The sequence below is a fragment of the Chrysemys picta genome, chromosome 7, assembly GCF_011386835.1.
Source record: "Chrysemys picta bellii isolate R12L10 chromosome 7, ASM1138683v2, whole genome shotgun sequence".
Taxonomy (NCBI): Eukaryota; Metazoa; Chordata; order Testudines; family Emydidae; genus Chrysemys; species Chrysemys picta.
Genome location: NC_088797.1, coordinates 67,656,066 through 67,683,083, shown reverse-complemented (window position 1 = coordinate 67,683,083; position 27,018 = coordinate 67,656,066). Strand labels below are relative to the sequence as shown.

The window sequence follows — 27,018 nt, the reverse complement described above, 5'->3', positions numbered from 1 at the left end:
ATCTAATAATTACATTTTTGCAGCACCAGCTGTCCCCTCTGTGGGTTTTTAAACTCCCGTGAGCAGTCAATAACTGGTAACAAAGAGGGGGGAAGCCAATGTCACCACCATAATCTGGGGATGTGTGTGTCAGGGAGAACACTTCACAACCTGACCCATTTTCCACCCGCTAGAAGAACTTCCTCCTTCCTTGTCACAGCAATCTTTGCTAATCCTCTAGTTCCCAGGTGTTAAATATCTGGCCATTAGCCAGTTTCCTAAGGGGCCAGGTGTGTAGTATTTCCTAACATACAAAGACTTTTGTATTTACTGTGATAACTTACTTCTGTATGTCAGAGAGGTCATCAGCCTACCACTGAGAAGAAGCCACCTCTCTGGTGGAATATGGGAGGTGTACAGGAGCAAACTACAATAATACACTTACACACTTGGATCAAATTGCACTATGTATTAGTAGGTCAGGTTAGTGTATTTTTCAAAAGCTACCCTCTAGAAAAGCTTAATGCAGTCTTCAAATGTGGTTACTTCGATTTTTAAAAAGTGTCCATGACAGATGCAGAAATAGACACCATTACGGCCAGAGGTTAAGTAATGATTATTTTATAATGGTGGCTCTATGTACGACCAATAAACAGATCTGCTGGGGAAATGTCATGCATGCACAGGCTTTGGTAGTTTAGCTTTGGAGAGAGGACGGCAGGATCTGCCTAGCAAGTTATGCAGACAACAGGGTTAGCGGAGCATGTGTCGAAGGGGGATTAAAAACCATTTTTAAAAAATTATCTTCAGCTTCTTTGTAATGGGCAGACGAAAAGCGCCAGGATCAGAGGAGATTTTTGTTGTTTCTTTTCTATTAGATTACATTTCATGGAGGCACCTGGGCCATTCAGCCATTTACAGTGTTTGTAACGCATGGGAAAGACCCCTCCCCCGGTTTCCCCATGTTCAGTTCACTTTTTTTTTTCCAGCGAGCTTTGGAAACAGCAACTCCTCCCCGCATCTCCTGGCACCTGCTGCTGCAACTCAACCAGCCACCGGCGTTTGGAAGATCTGTTTCTCTCCCTTCTCTGCCCCTCCTCCTCACATATAACCTCTCCCCCCCCCAACAAAACACCTCGCAGTTTCGCATTAAGATTCTGATTGAATTAAACTGGGCAGAAATCCTCGCTTCTGCCCCCCCGCACCTCCCAGCAGGATTAACGCCCCTGCTCTCCCTCTTCGTCTTGCTGCGCCTGGTTAATTGCACTGGCCTTGCTACTTCCAGGGAGGGAGATGGAGGAATAAATAGGATGAATGGCACCCGAGCAAGCTTCCAGCACCTCCGCTGCCCAGTCCCATCTCTCTCGGTGTGTGTGTCTCTCTCTCTGCTCCGCATTTCGTATTCCAGGCACTACGATCTGTTGTACAGAGAGAGGATGGAAAACATCGGTATTGGAAATAAATCGCATTAGCCGAAGGGAGGGGGGCGAGACACAGAGACATGACAGGCACCGTGCGTTAGCCGGTACGTCACTGGCAGTCACCAAACCAGCCAAGAGCACATTGGCTTTTAAGTGTGTGGGGGGGATTTTGTTTGCACCCTCCCCGTGCTCCCCCTCCCTCCTTCTCTCCATCCGTCGATCCCCATCTTGGCTCAGGCGATCCGCGCCCCGGAGCCGGGGAGAGGGCAGCAATGCTCTCAGCTAGGCGAGCAGGACTTGTTGGGCGGGCAAGGCTCGGGCTGAGGGTGGCTCCGCCTCGCTGCTACCTGTAAATTGTGTCTCTCGTGCGCCTCATCCAGCCCAATCGGCGGCTTCTCCGGAGCGGGGGCACCTGGGCCAGCTGGAGAGCCGAGCGCACGGGAGAAGGAAGCTCGTAGGGTGGAAAGTGCCAAGCCACTGCCGTACCGTGACCATGGGGAACCGGCAGCCGGTGCTCTCCTGAGCTCAGCATCCTCTGCTCCAGCAGCCGCCGAGTCCCGAGCTGGGGAAAGCCCCCCAGGGTCTCCTTCATGCGCTCATCACCCCCCTGCGCCCGGGCCACACGAGTCGCAAGGGCTGCGAAAGCGCGTCTCCCGCAGGTGTCACCGGCGGCTGCAGCTGACAGGTAGAAGAGGAGCAGAGAGGGAGGCGCAGACAAACCCAGCCGGGGCAGCTGGGGGCTGGTGTGTGGCCGCGTGCCTGGCGGAGCAGCAGCCGCCGCCTCAGCCCTGGAGGAGGACCCTGAAGGATGGGAGAGGAGGAGGCAGCAGCAGCACGAGCGCAGATGGGCAAGTGGAGGATGAATTAAGATCCCCAGGAGGCTGCTGCCTGGAGAGAGTGGGGAGAGGCGCGGAAGGGGCTGGACTTGGAGGAGGAGGAGGAGGGTGTGCACGGGGGGGGGGGGTTGATTATTAATAATAAACAAGTTCAAGACTGCTACTAATAAACCACCGCCGGGGAGAGCCGAGGCAGAAGCTGGAAGAGACCCGTTGGGGGCGGGGTGTGTGCGGCTCTGGGTACCTTGGAGAAGGCGCGGGTGGCTCGAGGCATTAGCCTGGTGGACGTGGGGGTTGCGATTTGGGGGTTGGGGTGGGGGCCGTGGATCTGGGAGGAAGAGGAAGCGGGGGGTGGGCATCTCCTCTCCACAGCAGCAGCAGGAGGGGGACATTTGGCATCGGCCGGGGGGCCCGGGGACTGCGCGGCATGGCTGGTGAGGGGTGTTTTGGGGGGCGCTGGCGGTGGGGGGAGCTCTCCGGAGCCCCCGCGCGCCCTGCTAGTTGTTAGCTATGGCAAATGGCAGCGGCGTCGGCAGCAGCAGCAGCGCCTCGGGAGGCAGCGGCGGCATTAGAATGAGTAACAGCATCAGCGCCAGCAATCTCAACACGGACTCGTCCTCGTCCCCGGTCAGCGTGCCCAAGATGGATGCGCTCATCATCCCGGTGACCATGGAGGTGCCCTGCGATAGCCGCGGACAGCGCATGTGGTGGGCTTTCCTCGCCTCGTCCATGGTCACGTTCTTTGGCGGGCTCTTTATCATCCTGCTCTGGAGGACCCTCAAGTACCTGTGGACCGTCTGCTGTCACTGCGGGGTCAAAAACAAGGTGAGCCCCCCCTTTCCCCTGGCGGAGGGGTGAGGGTGCCCCGTCCGTGGGGGTGATTTCAAGGGGTCTCCAAGGCGCTGGGGAGCTGGGAGCGAAGGCGAGGGTTGTTTGGTGTTTATTGTAGGGTCGCGCACTGAAGCGTTGATCGCTGTGGCGGTGTTGTTGTAGGGTCGCCTTTTAGGTTCCGTGAGAGGAGCCGCGGCGGCTGAGTATTGTAGGGTGGCTCTGTTTGGTGTCACGTTAGGAAATGTTTCCCCAGAGACGGCTCCATCTTCAGCGGCTGGTGAAAGGAGAGTTCCCGTCTGCTGCCTGTCGGCCAGGTCAATACTGCCCCTTGACATAGCGGGACAGTTCCGCGGAGATGGCCCCTAAGATGACGCTCCCCTAGACTAGAGAGACCTCTCAGGGGAAGGATAGTTGGTGGTGCTGGTTATTCTTTGCTGAATTAAGTTGTTTTCTTCCATGTCATCAGGAAGGAAAAACTTGGTAGAATTCATTCCCCTTGAGGCTAGGTTCACAGGACCAAGCGCCTCTCTTAGGCTTCTGTTTGGTGTGGTAAATGTAAATGTATTTTGTGAATTTGTAAGTAACTGCACTGGATCAAATTTTCTTCTATAATTTCCCCAGGATTTAGCACTTAAAGGTGAATCGGAGTCCTGCCACCATTTACACCTTACCAGATGGGAAGTAGTGCAGTGAACATGTCAGCTTCTCTGAGGTCGTCTTCAAAATCCAAACTAGGAGACTGATCATGGCTAAACAAAAATGATCATGATCGTTCCTTTTTTTTATTTGAGAGAAATGGGACAGAAAGTGTTAAGGCTTTGAATTTGCTAAAGTGGATTTTGACAGGCAATTTAAGACCCCAAAATAGATTGGCAGCTGGAGTTTCTCCCCTTCCCTTTTCACATTTTTTGGATTACACATGGAATAATATCTGCTTTAGTTATTCCTGGCACACAAATACTCACAAGAACACACACACCTTTTAATATATGGTTGCTAGGTTGCTAGCTTGCTTTGACGTATAGTGTGCTGCCTGCCCCTCCCCCGCCACATATGATCTGGCACAACCTGGCTGCACAAGAGGGTTATTTTTTTAACTGGAAATAGGAAAAAGTTATAAAGTAAGGTTAGCATGTAGCATCTTGGGAAATGTGACACAGTTCATTAATATCTTTCTTGCGATGTTTGGGTAATTTATGGTAAAGTTGCCTAAAGAAGAATCTCTTAATTTCAGTTGGAAATAATCTGGGTTTATAATAATTGTGCTATCAGTGGAAAATGTGGCAATTAAATAGATGGGATAAAGTGAAACTTGTAACTCAGGTTTGACTTACAGAAAAAATACCAGGCAATGGGAGATACTTTTATTAAACAAGAAATCTCCAAGGTAACTGAAATGTGAGCTTGTGGAAGGAGAGATTTGTCAGGTGTGCTCATAATTGTATTTTATGACAATAAATGTGTGTTTTGGAAAATACTGGTTCCTGTGAAAGGAAAAACCAAATTCCCAAGAGAGGGGTATCTAGCTAGATTTGTCTGGAGTTTCCCCCTCTATATTTTTAGTCCCCTCCTCCGCTGGTGGTGATGAGCCACAGAAGGCACAAAGGATACAGAAAATCCTAAAAAGTGATTGACATCATCGCCTATTTCTTCACCCATGAGATTCAAAAGCTAGAGCAAGCCACCTTTTAACAAACTGTTTATTATAGTGGTTTCATAAATGTCCTTGGACTGAAAATCCGTTCTTAGGAGGTGGTCATTTAAAGCAGCTCACATATCTCTTAAGGAAAGTTAGGAAAGGCACATCTAAATTGTCTTCTAAACATCCATTTCAAACAGGCCAAATGTGTTTATTGAGTTAAATAATTGTCTGTCACCACTGCTCTGAACCTTTTATGTTTGAGTTGTCTCAGGGCTTACTTATTTGTGCAGGACAAATCCTCATCCAATAGTAAGCCATCTTGGAGCTAAAATAGCCAGCTCCATGATGATCTGTCTGTGGAAGAGGTTAGGGAGGACAGTGGAGGACTCTGCGGGCAGGAGGAGATGTGCACCTTTTTTAGGATGTACCTATTAAATTTGTTCAGGTTTTCTAGCATTTGGTAAAGAATAATTAGCAAGGCCCCAGTGCTGCATTACTGGCACACCCAGTAGTCCCACTGATTTCATCGAGAGTTCTGGGTGCACAAAGAATGCGTGATTGTACTGCAAACGCTAGAAAAGGAGCCTGCAACAGATACCAGCTGAAATGATAAATGAAAGCCCCTTAAACTTCTGCACAAGCTTTATGCCCCATGGCCACTTGGGAAAGGCTGCCGCAATAGACGTGTGAATATGCACACATTCACATGTATGTTATGTCCTCTACTTTGAACACCCAGCAGAAGTACTGGGGCTGACCCATGTGTTTGGCATGAGAAGAACTCTTCCTCCCTAGTATGTCCCTTTTCCTTCTCTGCTGGTGGGGCAGAGTTAAAATATCCTACTCCTTGTATCTACATAAGTAGTGGTCACAGTGTTCTAATAAATCTTTTCCATCTCTGACTTCTATGATTTATACCAAATAATTTGCTCATGTATTAAAGTCACAGGGAGCAGAATAACTTTGTCAGCAGCTGATCAGTACATCAAGTTCATGCAGATTCCAGGAATTCCATCACCTGTTATTCCAATAGCAGCAAATCAGTTGCCATATGCTTTTCCTTAGAACCCCATTTTAAAGTCCTGTACTTAATATTCCTGCAGGACTCTGTCAGATTCACTTTGTGGATCTAGCTCTTTTTAGCGGATGCATTGTATGGAGCTACAGTTCCTTTTCTTGCTTTTTTATTTTTGACTGCATTGTGTTAACAGTTGTTTTTGGACTTTAAAAATATTAAACACTGTATTTAACCCTTTGTGCGATACAAAATGTGTGGCGGCTGCGTTTTACTTTTCTTAGGGATGGATACAACAAGAGAGAAGGGAATGATAATATCCAATAGAATGCTTTTCAAAATTCCAAAACTATTGCATAGTAATATGAAATTAATACTCTCCATTTTTGCTATTAACTCTTGAAGTTACAATTTATTTTGGACTGTAGGCTTAATTTGAAAGATGGCAATATTTCTTTCTTTCTTACTTTTTTTTTCCAGTCTGCCAGAGAGAATGATGTAAATTCTGATCTGTGTTAATCAGTACTTCAGATAGTATAAAAGTCACTGCAATTTCTGGCCACTATTTTTTGTCTGTTCGTTCTGTATCTAACAAGGTACACATTTTCATTTTATTTTTGCAACGATGCCTTTAGTCTTTTAGAGAGTTGTAAAATGCTGTTTGTTTCTCAATGTCTTGTGTTTAGCACTGCATCTTAAGTAGTAAGTAGCTGTTTTCTTATTAAGAATTAGGAAGAGGTTCTTGAGTATGGTTTGCTTTTTCTCTGTCCTCTTTGGCAAACCTGTTCAGTTCCTAAATTAGTATTTAAAATGGCAGAACATGAGATAGGAATAAGGTAGATTGGTCATTTTACGTGCTATTATGTATGGCAATACAATAAAAAGATTCAAATATGAATAATAAGAATTACATTTGCGTTGTGTAATTTACACAATTACATTTGATGGGATTGAAAAAATAAGGGATATAATCCCTTGTGCTTCAAGGCATAAAGTGATCACTACTCGTCTGAGCTTAGGATGGAACCACCTCCTCCATGGACATAAAACCATTACAGGTTTTCTTGGAACTTTTTTTGAAGCATCTGGTATTGGTCACTTGATAGATACTGGATTAGATGGACCTGCTACTCGCAATGCCTGTGTTCCTGAAGGACATTACTCTACCTTCAGGGTGTTTGGTTATATACCAGTTAATCTATAAACAAGCTAATCAGACTGACTGCCTGGCCCTTGCTCAGGTTTGCAATGGAAAGAGAGGACATGTAGAATGTCTTTCCCACAGGGATTTCATGGGAATGCAAGACAGGGAGTGGGCCCAATGGGAGTCCTTTTGAGGAGGTGACCAGATGCAGAGTTCCCTCTGGAAGGGTGGGGCATTGGCACTTTATCTGTGCTCCCTGGATCCCCAGAGGGCATTATGCCTTAGTTATTATGTCTCCCAGAGCTCCTTCTGGTATGGCACATCTTTGCGACAGCCCGGTCCATAGCGTTCACAGCTGTTTCTCTAAAAACAGATGTTTTGGGGAATTTGCTTGCAAATCACTGGGACACACCTAGTGAGTGACTGAAATTATTAACTACTAACCATAAAACTCCTCTTTGCAATTAACTTAGGCCACTTATTTCAGTAGATTTTAAAAAATCACATAGTGTTAGGGCTGGTTGGAAAAAAAAATCTGTCAGCTGTTTTTGATGGGCAAATTGGATTTTCAATGAAACTAAAATTTTCATGAAGTATGTGTTTTCCTTGAAAATGTTAGAATTTTCATCCACAAACCAAACCCTAAACTGGAAAAAGTTTGCCATGAAAAGTCAAAAATTTCCCTGGAAAGGATGCCCCATTTTCGGATCAGCTCTATATAACATATAGACAGACATTTTAGCTTTTTATGTAGTGACGTCTTAATCTGTGGACACCCCTCCAAAAAACCCAAATATCCAGATATATCAGGTGTATACCTGTGTGTCAGATATGCACATATCTGTAAGGTGGGAGCGTCCTCGGTTCAAAGCTGCCTATACAAAGCTTGTCTTGCCTCTCTTTTTAATACATACCAAACAGAAGCAAAAGAACAGAAGAGGATTGGATGGCTCATGAGATTAATAGTGAACTATAGAGCATTTTGCTTTTAGGTTAGAGGTCAAACCTGGCCAAATGTTGATAGTGACTGAGACATTACCATCTTCTGGTTGACTGTATGAAACTACTTGGTGAGTCTGAGTTCTGTTTTTAGTGGGCAGGTTGCCAGTTGTGATGTGAATATGTCATCAGAGAGGTCAAGGAAGGAAAGGGCCTCGAAGGCAGAACTACCTTCAATCCTTTAGCTGTTCATTCCAGAACAGCAATTAGGCACCTGCATTGAGATGCTCACACTGCTGTACACCACCCAGGCCATACATCTGCTGTGGAAAAAAAATGTGGTTTCAGTCTCCAAAGCTCCTAATTCATTACCAAATTCATTTCAATTTTAAAAATGTAGATGATAAAAATAGACACAAATCCAAAATATCAAAGATCTGGATAGTGTTTTAAAAGGCAAACAAAAAGCCCTTTAGCAGGCCTTGAGTTAATCACTGTTCTGACCTAGCACCATACACTGGCTTTTGCAACGAATATGTTTGACAAAGGAAAAAAATAAAAAGCAAAATCTAAAGTAAAGTGCTCTAATATAACCCTGGATTACCCCATCACATCACATGTAAGTGTAAGTGTTACTATGGAAACCACTAGACATCTCACTTTTTCCCAGTGAAGCACAATTGAAGCAACAACTGTGATAAGGAGCTTTGTGCTGTTTAATATTGATCCACATACCCAAGTCTGATGCCAGTGGGATTCCTGCATGCAGTATATAACCCTAAATGTAGATTCACTGTGAAAATTTAGAGTCTTCACTAGGTCTAAATATAACCTTTAACAGTTCCATGTCGGTCTGCAATAGAGAATGTGTGTGAGGCACTGCTGTAAGTCCTCTTAAAGGATCTTTTAAATCAATCTAGCTTGCGACCTAAATTTTCTGAACAGGAGAGTCTTCTGTGGAATCCTACACTGAAAAACATAGACACTCTTGTAGCCCTTCAGTACAATCACAGGGAAGTGGATTGTGAGTTTCTCTCATCAAAGCTCCTTATTTCAACAGGCCTTCAGAGTATGGAGCATGTGGTGACCAACATGCTAACTATGGAACCACAGTCAGCATTTAATGTCCTGATCCTTCTGTCCCTATAAAACCCAAATGACTTCAGTGAGGTTCTGTGTGAGTTTAAGGGTTTGCCTGTGCAGCACCTTTGCCTGATCAGGCAGTAAACCAGCAATGGTGACATATACTTAGGGTTACCATATCTCATAAATAAAAAAAGAGGACCCTCCACGGGCCCTGGCCCCGCCCATTTCCCCACCCCTAGCCCCGCCCCAACTCCACCCCTTCCCCACCCTAACTCCGCCCCCTCCTCCCTTCCACTCCCAGCCAGGGGGAAAGGGCTGCCCCAGTGCTACCGGCTTCTGTGTTTGCCGGGCAGCCCCCAGACCCTGCGTCCCCAGCCGGCACTTCCCCAGCGCAGCTGGAGCCCGGGAGGGGAAGCGCCCAGCCGGGGGCGCAGGGTCTGGAGGCTGCCCGGCAAACCGTGAAGCTGGTAGCGCTCGGGCTTTGGGCAGCCCCTATGCCTCCGGACCCTGTGCCCCGAGCCGGGCACCTCCCCTCCCGGGCTCCGGCGGCGCAGGGTCCGGAGGCACGGGGCTGCCCGAAGCCGGTAGCACTCGGGCAGCCCGGCTCTTAAACAGAGCCAAAGATGAGCAGAGCCTCCAGCCGCGGTGGCTCTGCCTAACTTACACTGTGTAAGTGTAACTTACACCTCTGCTCCTCTTCGGCTCTTTGTAACTGACACAGTGTAAGTTACGCAGAGCCGCCGCGGCTGGAGGCTCTGCTCCTCTTCGGCTCTGTTTAAGAGCCGGGCTGCCCGAGCGCTACTGGCTTCGGGCAGCCCCCGTGCCTCCGGACCCTGCGCCGCCGGAGCCTGGGCGGGGAAGTGCCTGGCTGGGGGCGCAGGGTCTGGAGGCACGGGGGCTGCCCGAAGCCGGTAGCGCTCGGGCAGCCCGGCTCTTAAACAGAGCCGAAGAGTCGGGGAGGAGCAGAGCCGCCATTTTCCTGGACATGTTCGGCTTTTTGGCAATTCCCCCCGGACGGGGGTTTGACTGCCGAAAAGCCGGACATGTCCGGGAAAAAGAGGAGGTATGGTAACCCTACATATTCTAGTGTGCTAGATTGTAGGATGGAAGTCCTAGAACCTAGCTAGATACAGGAATATGACAATATAGAGTATTCAGCAGGATACTAAGGGGAAGAAGGAGGGGATCCTTTCAGCTTTGATGAAAAGTTATCTGTCTGGAATTGTATGAAGATCCTGGAATTTCAGGAAGTTGAATATTCAAGTTTTCAGATTCCCAATTGAAATTTGTCCAGGGAAAGCTTAAAAAGCTGCACTCTGAACATGCATTTGGTGGAGTTTCTTGTCAGAGGAAATATAGTGTGTGTGTATATATATAAAACATCTACTTTGAGGGAAGGAAATGCATTATTCTCCTGCAAGTTTGAATTCAGGAACTGAAAGGAAGGTGGGGACAAGAGATAATGTGTTGCAAGTAGAAGGGCATTTACAGAATTGATACCCTGCTGAGGTATTTGAGCCCAGTTCTTCACTGCCTTATACCCTGTGTTCTCATTTGCTCCAGTGTAATGTGGGTGCAAAACTCTACCACAACAGTAACATTTTACACCTATTACACCTGTCATTTGCACGGGGATAAATGACAACAAAAGGTGTAGGGCAGTGGATAATTGGGCCCTGTAAGCTTGTGTGTGTGGTTGGGTGGGAGGGAGGGGATAAAGCCATTCTTTTTATGAAACACAGAACCAGCCCAGCTGCTTTGGACCAAAATGAAGACTGGAGGTACAGTGGAAGAATCAGTTAGTGCTTGTGTCTTTGAAGGTGGAGATTGGACTTGGGTGAATTTTTTTTTTAAATAAATTAAATTTGTCAAATTATTCATGCATATATTAGTCAAATAATTATCCCAGCTTTAAACCTGGGTGAATAAATTATATGCACACACATGGAATAATGTATTAATTCACCTTATTTGACCAATTCTAATGGAGTTGTATTGCTATGGAAGGGCCCATTTTGAAGTCTAGATATTAATAGTCCCTGATTATATGCCAGTTTTGGACCTATGAAAGGAACACTTCATTCCCATAGATAGTGTATATGATCCTGTTTGAATGAATGCAATGCTGTAGGGTTCAGTTTGATTTGGCCATGTTGCTTTTGGATGATCTGTGATATGTATTTGTCCGTTTGGTAGCTCCAGAACCTGAGAGCCTTAACCAAAGCCTGTTGAATTTGATGGAAACAGTTTCACTGACTTCAGTGGGCTTTGGTCCAGGCCCTGGATGAGTATTATGCACTTTAAAACACTTTAAAAAATCTTATCTGTTAACATTTTTGAACATTAAAACTGAATTTAAAAAAAAATCTAATCCAGTTTTTCACCATTCATGCTGTTAATGTACTTTTTGTATTTTAATTATCTTGGACATGTGCTAGCTTACCCCATTGCTGTTATGTTTGGGTTTCTAACACTACAGGAGAAAAGTTAGAAACTTTTGTGTGTGTGTGTGTGTGTGTGTGTGGTGGGGTCACATTAACATTTTTAACTACTTCTTGGCCCCTCTGAAATGAAAATCTGGGTGCTGAAACTGTATTGATAGTACATCTACCATGGTCCTTATCCTGCAAAGTGATCATCATGGGTGGGCATCTGCACTTTTGCAGAGCCACACTGAATTCAACAGAGCCATGCATGGGCAAAGGTCTCCACTCACATGGATCAGTTTGAAGGACTAGGGCTTATGTTTGCAGCTAGGTCCCAAGCCTGCAAATCCTGAGTGTTTTAACTGGGACTTCTCCCACTAAGTAAGTTAAATGTGTGCAAAAGTATTTGCAGGATTGGGGCCTTAGTTTGGTGCATTTGAAATATAGCATTTCATGTATCCTTGCCAATATTTTAATAAACATGTGTACTAGTTGTACAAGTCACGTCACTTCTCTGTTCCTCCATCTGTAAACTAGGAGTAATAATACTCTTTTTTTTTTTCTTTTTTCTTTTTGTAAAATGCTTTGAGATTTATGGCTAAAAAGCATGCTATAAAAGCTAGTTTTGCATTTATTGTGTATAAAGGGAAATCCTTCTTCAGACTTTTATGTCCTTTAATTGTGTGTATGTAATGGCATATAATAAATGCCGACCTAATCTGTCAAATATACAGTATTGATGGAAAAACTGGAATTTATATGCAGAACTGAATATAAAATACATGCGCAAACAATATGCCCTCGCTATTAATTATAATGGGATAAACAAATACCCATTAATACTAGGTCATAATGCCACTGAGGAGCTATGGTAAAATTATAAACCACAAGAATGGAGCTTGAATGACTTGTCACTAAAACCATCAGATAAAATTCCACCGTGTTACATGTTTATTGTTTGGTTTATTAATGTACAGAGAAGTAAGTTTAGAATATATCTTTCTCTTGTCCAAAAAAATGGTGGCTAAATATTTGTCTTACTTTTTTCTTTGCACTTTGCCTTTCTACACTCTATCCACTATGCATGAAATACTTTAATACTTTGGTCTCCTTTTTGTTAAACTCAAAGCGAGACACATGCAAAGGTTGCTATTGATAAGTTAAGAGTAACCACAGCATCAGTGATGCTGTAGTTAATGTCCCTTCTCTATATAAAGAAATACTGTTGTGGTTCAGATACTCTGTAGTAACTATTTGTAAATGGCGGCCATTGTATTTCAAATAAAATGGTTCAAAATATAGTGCTTAAGATTTTTTTTTTATGAAGAACTATGCTGATGAATTTATTTATTTTTGTGAATTTGCATGAGTATTCCATTGGGCATAAATGATTGAGCTGATTTACCAGTGGCTGGAGAGTTGTCTTATTTGGACTATGTGGGCCATGGGTTAAGATTTTGTCACGGTTATTTTTAGTAAAAGTCACAGACAGGTTGCGGGCAATAAACAAAAATTCACGGAAGCCTGCGACCTGTCTGTGACTTTTACTAAAAATAAGGAGCGTGCCTGGCTGGGGGAGGGGATGAGAGAGGGGAGAAACTAATGGCTCCAGCCCCCATCTCCTGTGGCCGTGGCTGAGATCTGCGGAGCTCCCTGCCGCCCATGGCACGGGGCTGAAGCTGAAACATAAAATGTCACAGAGGTCTCTGAAAGTCACAGAATCCATGACTTCTGGGACCTCTGTGACAAAATCTTATCCTTAGCCATGAGTGATGCAATTCTCTTGTCAGTTTTTCTCAGTTGAGTCCATTGGCCACAAGCGACTGAAGTCAGTTGAATTACAAAGCCTATTTGCTAATCATAAATATATGCTTCTATTGGGTTGTGGGGTTACAGTTTTTCGGTTATGATCCTGCAAACCTTTCTCATATATATAATACCATTTAAGTCCTCTAGACTATTTATTCACATTCCCTCTCCCCCATTATATAAGTGTCTGGCCCTTAGATTATATGTGATACACACACTCCTCTCCCTCCTTTTGACTAGATGATGATTTCCTGCATTTCCTTAACTTTTGTATAAGTGAATATTTCTAATATTCTGTTAGATTATGCAATTGCACTAAACTGTCTTTATTATGTGGCACAGCCTTTAATTTTAGATTCCGGTTTCCCTATATACTTATATTTGTTAGTGTGCCAATTTGTATCAACAACAGAAACAAGGGACTGCTATTAACCTTAGATTATTTTCACATCATTTGAGGTTCCTTGTTATAATAGATATTTGTTTTTGTTTTGTTTGTTTTTTTTCACCGTACATTTATAGGGCTATAGTCCACACTTATTCTTCTGTACTTTTGAGAGAGGTGTGAATTATATGTCCAAGTAGTGAAGTATTCCAGTAGGAATAGTCTGGCTTAAAAAAAAAAAGCCATGCCTAGCTTTGGTGCCTGTTATATTGACCAGATTTTGGGATATGAAGGAGTCATTGGCTGATCCTATAGTCCTAAGGCAGATAAAACGCCTGTTGACTTCAAGTGAAGTATGCCAGTGATGAAGTTAGTCCAATGTGCCTAAAATATGCAAAATACCCAAAATGAATGAAACTCTAACAGTTATCTTCTAAAAATTTTGAGTGGTGGCAAGATACTTAAACATTCCAGAAGTTACTTCATGTGTTAAGTTATAATAAGGCAAAATCCTCTCCCCCTTAATTGTGCAAGTAATGGCAATGGTTTTGTATAAGTAAAGGGAACAGGATTTTTACCCTATATCTTATACTCCTGAAAGATCACAAAGAACTTTACAAACTCTATACACAGAAATCACTTAGGATCAGATTTTTAAAAGTATTTAGGTTCCTAAAGAATCAGGTAGCTGTTAATTTGGATTTTCAAAAGCCTCACCTATATCTTTAGGTGCCTTTAAAAATCTGACCCTTAGTGTATTGCTGGAATGCATCCACCTCTATGATGAAAAAAGTTCACAAATGTCCATTGTTAACAGTACTACCCAACTGTTTAAAGGTCTGATGCTACATGGTATTTAAGCATAAGGAATTGAAGAGGAATGGAAGACTTAATTCCCCTGAACTATTAAATTAGTAATAGCTGTAACAGTATTCTACTTTGCACTAATATCATATAACTCTTTTACATTCATTCTGTTAAAGTATGCATGATTTTTATTGGAAATTGTGCGTCGGGTAGCACGTGCTATTTTTGTTGATACATGGCACTTAGGCCAATACTTTCAAAAATAAATGGTTGAAGTTAAGCTATTAAATTCATATTTAGGCACCTCAATAAGTGGTCTGATTTTTCAAAAGTGAGGAGCACTCAGCAGCTTCATTTGACTTCAGTGGGAGGTGCTGGGTACTCAGCATTCTGAAAATTTGGTCGCTTATTGAGATACCAGAATATGAATTTAAGATCTGAAGTTTAGGCACCTTCTTCGAAAATGTTGATCTTGCAGTGTTCTCTGAATTTCACTGATTTATGCATAAATTCAACATGCTCCCCCTGTCATGCACACCTCTCTCTCTCTCACGCGCGCACACACACACACACACACACACTCTCTCTCTCTCTCAGACTCAGGAGAGTGTACCTCAATGTGCCTATGTACAATTTTACAAATGCTTCAAGGCAATAACATCTGATACATTAGCCTGCAGCATTTATACATGTCTAGCCCTAAATTTCTTTCAGCCTAAGAGGCTGAGGTATGGCTCCCACACAAACAAGGGTTTTGTTTAAAGTTGTTTGCTTTTCAAATAATTTTAATAGTGTGGTAAGTGAGGAACAATGCATTTGTTTGGTATTTTTTGGTACTCTCCATTTTCTTGAATTTGTGGGGATTATTCTGAACAGAATATGACATGAATGGCTACACTTATTCCCTTTATGGGCTGTAGGGGGTTATTTATCCACAGGTGCTTTGTGTGTGTGGGTGTATGCGGTCTTTCAGTTTTTCCTTTAAAGAAAAGTAATGGCTTAAGTATAGAAGACCTACATTCAACTCCTATGCCAGAAATAGAGAGGTTTTGTACAAAACTAGAACACATCTCTGGAACTGAATGTATAAAATGCCTGCAGAAATAAAGACACTCCACCATTAATATACAATAGGATAAGAGACCTGTGTAATACCAGGTTATAAAAACATTGAGGTGTTCTGGTAACATTCTAAACTTCAAAAGTGGAACTTGTGTGGCTTGTTGCTAAAACCACAAGATCAAATTTCATGGGATTGCACATTTATTCTGTTCTTTTGTATACAGGAAAGTAAAATGTTTAATTTTGAAATGGCTAACATTCATTTTTGAAACAGGTCAAGGGTACTGCAAAAAAAGTGGCAGACTCTAATCCATTGGGTATAGGAATGCAGGACTCTTGTTCAGTAACCACAGCTCAGGTGCTAAAACCCTTCATTAAGATTCAAGGTGATTATTGCTGATCATAATGACAGCTAGGTCACATTATCTCTCTCCAGCCAGGACATAAAGGGATGGGAGTGTCCCTTCTGTCTAATGGGAATTAGTGCAGAGGGGTTGCCTAGATCGGGCTGATTTTGAGTTAGTAATAAATTCAAACTACAGGAATTGTTTGTTAGCGCACATACCCTGAATTAGAATGCTGTGTTGAGGAGGGGGTTAGGGACTCACCCCATTCACAAGTACTGATAATATTTCTGATACTAGTATAGGGTTACCAACCCTCCAGGATTGTCCGGGAGTCTCCAGGAATTGAAGATTATGTCATGAGATGAAATCTCCAGGAATATGTCCAACCAAAATTGGCAACCCTACAGTGAGACAGGGTGTCATGCATGGAGTGCTTCCAGGACTGCGAGGAATTTTTGTCCATTGAGTGCCTATAGGATTGAGACTGTAGGCTGTAAGCTCTTAAGGTCAGGAACTGCTTCATTTTTTTGCTCTACAAAGAGCATGATGCAAACTTGTTAAATAATATCATATGGTAACTACAATAGTAAAGATTTGGGAATAATTGTAGATGAGTTATGGCCCATTTTGTTAATCTCCATGCCGTTGTTTTTTATCAATGTATGATATGTAACAGTTCCTACCCATCTCTTCTTGCTGCATTACCGGGGTGGGATCTCAGTGCAGATTGTTCCAGCAGACTGGCTTGTCTTTATTGCTGGCCTGTATATCCTCACTGTGTTCTGGCCAGGGCCGGCTCCAGCATTTCTGCCACCCCAAGCAAAAAAAAAAAAAAAAAAGCCATGATCGGCGGCGGCAGTTCAGCAGCAGGTCCTTCGCTCCTAAAGGGAGTGAGGGACCTGCCGCCCCCGAATTGCCGCAGGTGCTGCCCCTCTCCCTTGGCCGCCCCAAGCACCTGCTTGTTAAGCTGGTGCCTGGAGCCGGCCCTGGTTCTGGCACTGGGAACACCTGGAGTCTTTTGTAGCAGGCTGGCTGATGTCTTCAGTGCACTCTGTGGATGGGAACCTGGAGCCAGCTGGTTGGCAAAATTTAATGGCAGGACCCATGACTCCGGATGAAACCCCGCTGTGCTAAAAAATGTCGTAGATGGGCTCTGACAATATCCCTGACTAGTGTTGACATAGCTATTTTGTTATGACCTCTTTATTTTCTCTCAAGCTTAGGGGTTTTGGCAACCCTTTGCAGTCTGTATAGAGATAGACATGTGCGTCATATGTTGAGACTGAGCTTAAAATGAAACAGATAGTGACAGGCTATACTTAACAACTGCTTCCTAATTCATCCAGTATATAAAGAGCTCTGGTGTGAGATGATGGGTGAAAAAGTCAAAATGTGTGACATTAAAGAAACAAAATGCTATAGGGCCTCCTCCAAAAGCCACTGAAGCCAATGGAAATATTCCCATTTGTTTCCATGGGCTTTGGTTCAGGCCCATTATCATTAAAAATCTTGGCCCTAGAGTTTTTGTTTTCAAACACTTAATATTCAGAGTTTCCTATGTTTCCATTATTACATAGTTTCTTTTAATCAGTGGCTGAACTGAAAACTCGAAAAAAATCATTTTGTTTTTAGATTGTTTGAACTTCTGTTTACAAAAGAAGTAAAATTTGCAGTAAAAGTCAAAACAAAAAGGCATTTTTAATTGAAACATTTTGTTTAGAAAATGTGAACGCGAACCATTTCAGAATTTTTTTCCTTGTTTGTTTGTTTTGGGTTTTTGTGGACCAAAACATTTAGGCAAATTTGACTTGAATTAATTAAATATTTTGGTTGACCTGAATCTATATTTTTTTTCAGATGAAAAAAAGTTGTAGACAAAATTTTTTGCCCATCTCTAATAGAGACTTAATTAAAATATGTTTTGAATTTATTATGGTTTTCCTGTCATGGAAATGTCTCCCTCACTGACTTTAACTATTAAATAGTGCTGCTGTGGGCCAGTAAGTGTTTGCTATGTTTCACCCCTGAGCTCAATACTTTTCAGTGGTGTATCCTGAATGTAGTTTCTGTATTTGTCTTTTGGATCCTCTGGGAATATAGGCATTATATGTATTGTGTAACTGTCATAGAAAAAGACAATGGCTGTGTCATTTATAATTGGTGGAGATAATCATTCCAGGTGACTTGAAACCTGCTGAACTTACTGCCCCAAGAGCTGATGGAAATTACTACATTTACTTCTGAAAAGCTCAAATCAAATTATTATGCCTTAAGAGAACCATAGCAATCTTTCAGTCAATAACATAAGGATGTTCTACTAAGTGCTTGTCTCAATACAAACAATTTTAGTTTAAACTGGTGCAAAATTCTGTGTAGACACTCTTGTCTTGGTTTAAGAGTGGCTTATTTTGGTTTATCCTAAACCTAAATTATTTAAGCTAACTCGAATCAAGCCTGGGTTAAATTGAAATAAGAATCCACATATCCTTTTGTACTAGTTTAATAAAATAGCTTTAAAATAACAATTTAAGTTAACCCAGTGCAACTCTGTGTATGCAAATACTAAGGATACACATCTACCCCCAATACACCCTTTAAAAATAAACGGTGGGACTTGCACTCCTAAGCCATTTTGGCTATTTTTGGACTATTTGGGGCTACTTTTTGACTGCCTGAAGCTGGGACTGGATGACAGAAGATGGATCACTCAATAATTGCCCTCCTCTGTTCATTCCCACAGAACCATGTAGCACTGGCCACTGTCGGAAGACAGGATGCTGGGCTAGTGGACCATTGGTCTGACCCAGTACGGCTGTTCTTATATTCTTATGGAAAATCACAGCGCAAATCCATTGTGTTTTTAATGTGTTTGCCTCCACATATTATAAATGCTAAACATAGGGTTCCATTGTTATCCAATCAATATATGTTTAATATATTCACCCAGTTATTTTATGTGCCTGCTATCATATTTGTTTACTCATGCATAGATTCCATGTTTCTCATTTGTACAGCAGCTAACTGCCAGAGATTGTACTATGTCAGAGATTGTACTGCCAGAAATTGAACTATGTTTCTTCAGTTTTACAGTATTGCCAACCTCAGATATTGAAAAATTATGAGTCAGGCCTCAAAAATTATGGTATTTGCTTAAAAATCCAGACATAAAAATAATATAATATGGGTTCTTTTTATTTGTTTTCTGATTTCTGAGCCTTGGTAGGTACATTTGATTCACATTTTCAAATTTTTCTCCACAACCATAAGAGCTAAAAACTTATTTTTGTTTTTAGATGAAAGTGAGAGTCTCACATAATCACAACTCCATAAATTTGGGTTTATGAAAACATAAAATATCATGAGACTTGCAATACAATTATGAGAGTTGGCAACACTGCTATGCCATTCTGTGTTCCCTATTGAGGGATTTCACTACTATGCAGAGGAACATCACAAAAGCCTTTGCATCACTTAAGCCCTCAAAATAGGATGTCAGAGATGCATAGGTGTTGTGTGCCTCCATTTCACAAAGATGAATTTGACCCTAAAATAAAATCAGGATCTTTAAAATGCTGCTATAAAAGAGGCCCGACATGTTCATTCCCTTCATACACAAAGCACTTATTGAATTCAAAGCTGGCCTTTGTGGTCTTCACAGGCCTCAGCTATATCCCGACTTGTTTGGAGGATCTAGAAATACAAAAAGAACCTAGAGATACAAGGTGGCTAAGGATAATATTTTTTACTGGACCAACTTCTGTTGGTGAGAGAGACAAGCTTTTGAGCTTACACAGAGCTCTTCTTCAGGTCTGGGACATTTATTCAGACTATATGTCTACACAGCAATTATCAGGGGGTAGCCGTGTTAGTCTGTATCCACAAAAACAACAAGGAGTCCGGTGGCACCTTAAAGACTAACAGATTTATTGGGCATAAGCGTTTGTGGGTAATTAGACACCTGCATCTGGCCCATGCCAACTGACTCAGGCTCACAGGGCTCAGGATAAGGGGCTGTTTAATTGCGGTATAGACATTCGGGCTCAGGCTGCAGCCTGAGATCTAGGGTACTAGAGCCAAGGCTCCAGTCAGAGCCCAAATGCCTACACCACAGTTAAACAGCCCCTTAGCGCAAGCCCTGCAAGATCAAGTCACGTGGCACAGGCCAGCCACAGGTTTTTATTGCAGTATAGAGATACCCAGAGTGTCACAGCTAAATACAAGTTGGAATGGAGTGTTTAGCATAAAATATGTGCTAACTGCTTAAAGGACCATTCCAGGTGAAGTGGCCAGTTAATATCTCTTGCAGTCATGGGTATGGGCGAATTATAGATTGTCCATAATAAGGCATAAATCCAGTATCTCTTTTAAGTCCATGATTTTTAGTGTCTAGCAAATTTATGAATATAAGCTCCTAGGCTCATCCTTTGAAGGTGTTATGCAGAGATTCTAAGTATTATATAATATTATTTGTATCACAGTAGTGCTTACAGACCTCACTGAGATTGGGGGCCCTACTGTGCTAGACACAGTATATACACCTAGTGAGAGACAGTCCCTGCCTCAAGCATTTTATAATCCTAAATCGACAAGATGGACAAAGGATAGGAGGGGAAACTGAGACACAGAAGTGAAGTGACTTGCTGTGACACTTTACGGGGGTAACTCAGGTGTCTGGGGTGAATCGCTACTACCTGCATATAGCATCAGGGAATCTTATCTGTGCCCACCAGTGGAAGTTCTAAAACTACCAGCTGCCAGCAATATACGCGCTTCACTCCAGACTACCATGAGCCTTGCTGTTTCCCTTGGCAGGCTAGCAATTTATGAATCCTATTTTGTTACCCTCGAGTGCCCAGTTCCTTACCTTTTTGAAACCCACAGTGTACACCAATACATTGTCTCTATGGAAGCAGTGCACCCTGGGTTACTGGCTTCAACTCAGTTCAACACCCTCCTTAGCACAAGGCACTTACGTGTTTCTGTAGGAAAACCAAATTGAAGTATATTTAACAAGCTTGAGTTAAAGAATTAAATAAAAGCAAATAAAATAATTTTGAAACATAAGGTTACAGGTAAAAGAAAAAACATAACATGCAATCTATACCCATATTTATTAACATATTACTTCCCTGTCTAATAAGGTATTTCACACGGTGCTCATCTAACCTAGAGATCTGGGATCCACTTTTCATGAACCACTCTCACTAGCAGAGTATATCCCCCATAATTAGTAACATCTTGGGTCCTTTCTCCTTCTGTTACAGAGTCCTAGACATTTTGTCTCCATTTATAACCAGGGCATTTCATTAACTTCAGCTCAGCCCTGAAGGTCCTTTGGCCAGAATAGTTTCTTGGGCTTCTCTTGTCTTTGTAAATGGTTAGGCCTGCGCCTGGTCCAGATTGTAAACACAGGGCTCTGCTGGGTTGAAAGATGTTGAATGTTCTTGCTCTTGATTGAGTTAGCTGAGACCCGCCCCCCTCTGCCTCAGGTGATGTTGCTCATCTCCAACAGTTTTAGAACATAATATTCTACATTTTACATATCACTTAAAATATTTCCTATACAAACAGCTCGCAATAACTATGATGATCAGCTAGTTTATAGCAGAGAACAGACATGACCCCCTTCAGGGAAGTATCGTGACACAGGTATAATATACCTTTCGGTACATCTGTGTCATGCCTCCTCAAGTCCACTCAGCAGCTTAGTGGCAAAGTCAAGATTAGAACGTAGATTCCCGCACGCAGAGGCCACTGTAATATCAGCTAGATCCCTCTCTATCTGGATGGCAGGTTATTATCTTCATTTTACAAAGAACTAGAAAGTGTTAACATTCACCAGAATGTACATCAAAGGTCCCCTCATTCTCCACCCTGGTGGACTCCTTTCTTTTTACATAAAACAAATTACCTGAGTTTTTTATCTCTCAAAGAATTATATCGCTAACCCTTCTCAAAATTCTCAGGACAGCCCTAAGCATGTGGGACAGGAGGTAGTTACAATGGAGTAAAAGATGCTGGCCCACTCAAAAATGCAAACCCTGGTGGAAGCCATGGGAAGTTCACAGGGTGCAAGTAATGCAGAACTAAACTGCTAGTGGAGTAACATCACCACCTGCTTGATATCAGCAAATGCAATGTTGTACTGCAACTAGATACTGCTAATAAACCAAAAAGGCCTATAAAAATGATTAAACCATTACAATTCCTATTTTTGGTGTAAATTCAGGCTTTGGTTGCTGTAGGTTATGAGATTTAATTTATTTACTTACAAGGAGACATGAGCTCCTCAATAGTTCTGAGTCATCTTTTATTTCATAAGAAGAGATTCTGTGTCACAAAGCCATGCATGTTGTACAGTATTTGCTGTCTCTATATGTAAACATTCTTAGGATGTGCTTGGATGAGCTCTACTGCTGTAATAAAAAGACTATTCATACTGAAGAGAATTCTTGAACTGTCTTATATACATACAGTTTATCTGCATAAATAAGTCATAACACCATGTAAAAGTATCTAATATTTTCCCTCAATTGATAAAGGTATTTTTTTCTTTTTCTTCTTCTATTTGTCACCTCTCTCAAAGGAGAGAGTTGATTCCTGTGTTGTGCTAAAGGTTTGATATATATATAGTACTCATTTCTTAAAGCATGTGGACATCTCCAAAAAATAATGCTACTTCTAGAACGTGAGGGTTTCCAGTTAAATATATGCTTGTTGATTGTACTATTTTTAGTTACTTTTAACAACTCATGCTGTTCCCAGATATTATTCGTAAATGTAGTATTCTGTTCTTAAGAGGAAAGTATCTCAGTGTCAAGGTTCTCTCTTTGTAACCAAGAAAGGAAAGATTCAGGGTGCCTGTCAATGTTCTATTTCTTTGAAAGCCTGGGAGACAAGGCTAGAGATAATTAATAATACATGAATTGTATCTAAAATGTACCCATTTGACTTTTGAGCTGATGCTAACAATGATGGGGGAGGAGAACAGGTGAAATGATCTGAGCCAAAATAAACATGAAATACATTGTACAACCCATAATGTCATTGTGTGATATAAGGCAGATGATAAACAACCTAGCTCAAAAATCAGTCTGCTTTTGTTCAGAGCAGCATTTATGAAGGCAAATAGACTTCATGTAATATTCTGTTTTAAACACTTGACATTATTATTATTATATTTTATTTTAAGAAAACCTAGGGAACTGTATCTTGTTTTCAGAATGGATTAAATACATTTAGTATATTAATGATGCATTGGTAATAACAAAGTATCTTAGATAGTTCATAGAAAGAGTCCAACTACATAGAATTTGGAAACTTGTTCTTCAAGCATAATCCTTTTATAGTTTTGAATTGCTGAACAACTCAGTTTTTCCCCAAAATTTAGATTATTGTAAAAACATTTTCTATTGTTCTTAAGCTTTGTAAAAATAAATAAAAATCCTTTTTCATAATTTCTCTGGGCAAGATTATGGTGTTCTTAAAGAAACAGGCATCTCCAATTCCCAGTGCTGCAAAGTCTTTGTTACAAACACTGCAAGGGAAAGAGATTGCAAACAAAAATGAAATTGCTTTTTTTCCTTGTTGGGAGGAGTGCAAAAATTAAACAGCATACATACTGGAAACTTGTAAAAAATGGTTATTTGTACTGACATAAAAGAATGGGGGTATTTCCAATATATTCTTTCTAATTTTGACAGTGTCCCTTAATATTTATTCCAGTTTTATTTTTTAGAGATCAAAGTGTGGCTCATATATCATTGCCTATAATATTCAGCATCTGCTAATACCAGGTTTCTTAGATACAAGACAGCAGGTGATGTTGCTTCCTCATGGTTAAAGTGGGTGACTGGGTGTCAGAGGTTTTTCAAAGATGATGAGGGAATTAAATCCCCTAATTACCTTGGAAAATGCTGACGCCGGTTTTTACTTCCAACTCTGCCACTGACCTGTTGCTAAGTCACTTACCTTTTTCTGTGTCTTGATTTCTCTTTGTCTCATTTTGTCTATCTATAAAATTAGTACAATAATACTTACCTACCTCACAGGAGGGTTGTTGCTTGGAAAAGCATTTTCAAATCCTCAGATGAAAGGTGCCAAATATTTTAACATCTCCAAACCATAATAAATGGGACTAACCCAATATCACCATAAGCTGAAAGGACTAAATATTCATTCATATTAAGAAATTAATTGTGTTGTTTAAAATGCTTTGGCCAATGTCATTTAAGTGTAAGAAACAGAAACAAATATATACTAGATTATTAGTGAAAAGTGTGCACACTGAATATTGCTTGCCAGTAGCTCTTTACTATTTTGGCAGAAATGACAGATACTTTTTTAACACTCTTGTATAGGTCTGTAATAATTTAATAATAACTAATAGTGATTATGACCAAACACTGATGAACCTAGAGAAAGTACTAGAAAATGCATGATAGGAAACGCTCATGCATTGGATGATGCAACAATAAAGCTGAGTGGTGTGGTGATGTGTGGAAGTGGACTGGACCACTTTCTGTCAGAACATGCAGTTCAGTCGAAAGCAAAATGCTTCCCAAAATTGCGTCAATTTCACTGAAATTTCATTCGGGGGGGGGGGGGGGAGGGGAGGGGATGGGAGGATGAGGTTCTGACAATCTCAAAACATCCCATTTTTATATTTTTGGAATGAAACATTTTGATTTTTCCCTGTGAAATGACTTTTTGTTTCAAAATATTTTTAGTCTGCATTACATTAAAATACATTTGAAATCAAAACAAAATGAGACATTTTGATCAAACTGAAATGGTAACTTTGGGAGGGGTGTGTGTGTGTGAAGAATTTCAAAAATTTGGGGGGTTGTTCCAATGTGGTATAAAAACAAAATTCAGAATCTCAAAATCCTCCACAAAATGGAATTATTCTTCTCCACTAGCTCTACATGCTAGGCCTTTTTCATCCCTATGCCCTGATTCTCCAGTGCCTTGCTTCATAGATTCATAGATTCTAGGACTGGAAGGGACCTCGAGAGGTCATCGAGTCCAGTCCCCTGCCCGCATGGCAGGACCAAATACGGTCTAGACCATCCCTGATAGACATTTATCTAACCTACTCTTAAATATCTCCAGAGATGGAGATTCCAAAACCTCCCTAGGCAATTTATTCCAGTGTTTAACCACCCTGACAGTTAGGAACTTTTTCCTAATGTCCAACCTAGACCTCCCTTGCTGCAGTTTAAGCCCATTGCTTCTTGTTCTATCCTTAGAGGCTAAGGTGAACAAGTTTTCTCCCTCCTCCTTATGACACCCTTTTAGATACCTGAAAACTGCTATCATGTCCCCTCTCAGTCTTCTCTTTTCCAAACTAAACAAACCCAATTCTTTCAGCCTTCCTTCATAAGGCATGTTCTCAAGACCTTTAATCATTCTTCTTGCTCTTCTCTGGACCCTTTCCAATTTCTCCACATCTTTCGTGAAATGCGGTGCCCAGAACTGGAAACAATACTCCAGCTGAGGCCTGACCAGAGCAGAGTAGAGCGGAAGAATGACTTCTCGTGTCTTGCTCACAACACACCTGTTAATACATCCCAGAATCATGTTTGCTTTTTTTTTTTTTTTTTTTTTTTTTTGCAACAGCATCACACTGTTGACTCATATTTAGCTTGTGGTCCACTATAACCCCTAGATCCTGCCGTACTCCTTCCTAGACAGTCTCTTCCCATTCTGTATGTGTGAAACTTATTGTTCCTTCCTAAGTGGAACACTTTGCATTTGTCTTTGTTAAACTTCATCCTGTTTAACTCAGACCATTTCTCCAATTTGTCCAGATCATTTTGAATTATGACCCTGTGCTCCAAAGCAGTTGCAATCCCTCCCAGTTTGGTATCATCCGCAAACTTAATAAGCGTACTTTCTATGCCAATATCTAAGTCGTTAATGAAGATATTGAACAGAGCCGGTCCCAAAACAGACCCCTGCGGAACCCCACTCGTTATGCCTTTCCAGCAGGATTGGGAACCATTAATAACAACTCTCTGAGTACGGTTATCCAGCCAGTTATGCACCCACCTTATAGTAGCCCCATCTAAATTGTATTTGTCTAGTTTATCAATAAGAATATCATGCGAGACCATATCAAATGCCTTACTAAAGTCTAGGTATACCACATCCACAGCTTCTCCCTTATCCACAAGACTCGTTATACTATCAAAGAAAGCTATCAGATTGGTTTGACATGATTTGTTCTTTACAAATCCATGCTGGCTGTTCCCTATCACCTTACCACCTTCCAAGTGTTTGCAGATGATTTCCTTAATTACTTGCTCCATTATCTTCCCTGGCACAGAAGTTAAACTAACTGGTCTGTAGTTTCTTGGGTTGTTTTTATTTCCCTTTTTATAGATGGGCATTATATTTGCCCTTTTCCAGTCTTCTGGAATCTCTCCCGTCTCCCATGATTTTCCAAAGATAATAGCTAGAGGCTCAGATACCTCCTCCTATTAGCTCCTTGAGTATTCTAGGATGCATTTCATCAGGCCCTGGTGACTTGCAGGCATCTAACTTTTCTAAGTGATTTTTAACTTGTTCTTTTTTTATTGTATCTGCTAAACCTACCCCCTTCCCATTAGCATTCACTATGTTAGGCATTCTTTCAGACTTCTCGGTGAAGACCAAAACAAAGAAGTCATTAAGCATCTCTGCCATTTCCAAGTTTCTTGTTACTGTTTCTCCCTCTTCACTAAGCAGTGGGCCTACCCTGTCTTTGGTCTTCCTCTTGCTTCTAATGTATTGATAAAAAGTCTTCTTGTTTCCCTTTATTCCTGTAGCTAGTTTGAGCTCATTTTGTGCCTTTGCCTTTCTAATCTTGCCCCTGCATTCCTGTGTTGTTTGCCTATATTCATCCTTTGTAATTTGTCCTAGTTTCCATTTTTATACGACTCCTTTTTATTTTTTAGATCATGCAAGATCTCGTGGTTAAGCCAAGGTGGTCTTTTGCCACATTTTCTATCTTTCCTAACCAGCGGAATAGCTTGCTTTTGGGTCCTTAATAGTGTCCCTTTGAAAAACTGCTAACTCTCCTCAGTTGTTTTTCCCCTCAGTCTTGATTCCCATGGGACCTTACCTATCAGCTCTCTGAGCTTACCAAAATCTGCCTTCCTAAAATCCATTGTCTCTATTTTGCTGTTTTCCCTTCATGATTGTTCGCTTGTGCTTGTGCAAAGTTGGTACAAAATGTGACCATCCTGATAGCATATCACACATTGTGTGGCTGTAATGGATCACAGAAAGTGTGAGACAGGAAAC

General features: G+C 41.7%; 1 protein-coding gene and 1 long non-coding RNA gene across 36 annotated transcripts in view; one reads left to right on the top strand and one right to left on the bottom strand.

Annotated features, from left to right (window-relative positions):
- Positions 1-433: 433 nt before the first annotated feature.
- LOC101950561 (uncharacterized) lies at positions 434-2,028 on the bottom strand. Its single transcript, XR_002889688.3, has 2 exons — positions 1,887-2,028; positions 434-1,397 (listed from the first exon to the last, which is right to left on the bottom strand). It is a non-coding gene; the product is annotated as an uncharacterized LOC101950561 (long non-coding RNA).
- A 320-nt stretch (positions 2,029-2,348) lies between these two features.
- KCNMA1 (potassium calcium-activated channel subfamily M alpha 1) overlaps positions 2,349-27,018 on the top strand; it is an 873,581-nt gene continuing 848,911 nt past the window's right edge. For 9 of the 35 annotated variants that reach the window (XM_065551723.1, XM_065551720.1, XM_065551707.1 and 6 more), the window contains exon 1: positions 2,351-3,061. In XM_065551723.1, coding sequence (XP_065407795.1) covers positions 2,747-3,061 — 315 coding nt within the window. In that variant the 5' untranslated portion in view covers positions 2,351-2,746. Of the gene's footprint in view, positions 3,062-27,018 lie in introns of all 35 variants that reach the window. The other 26 variants (XM_065551732.1, XM_065551722.1, XM_065551721.1 and 23 more) reach the window with 6 other exon arrangements.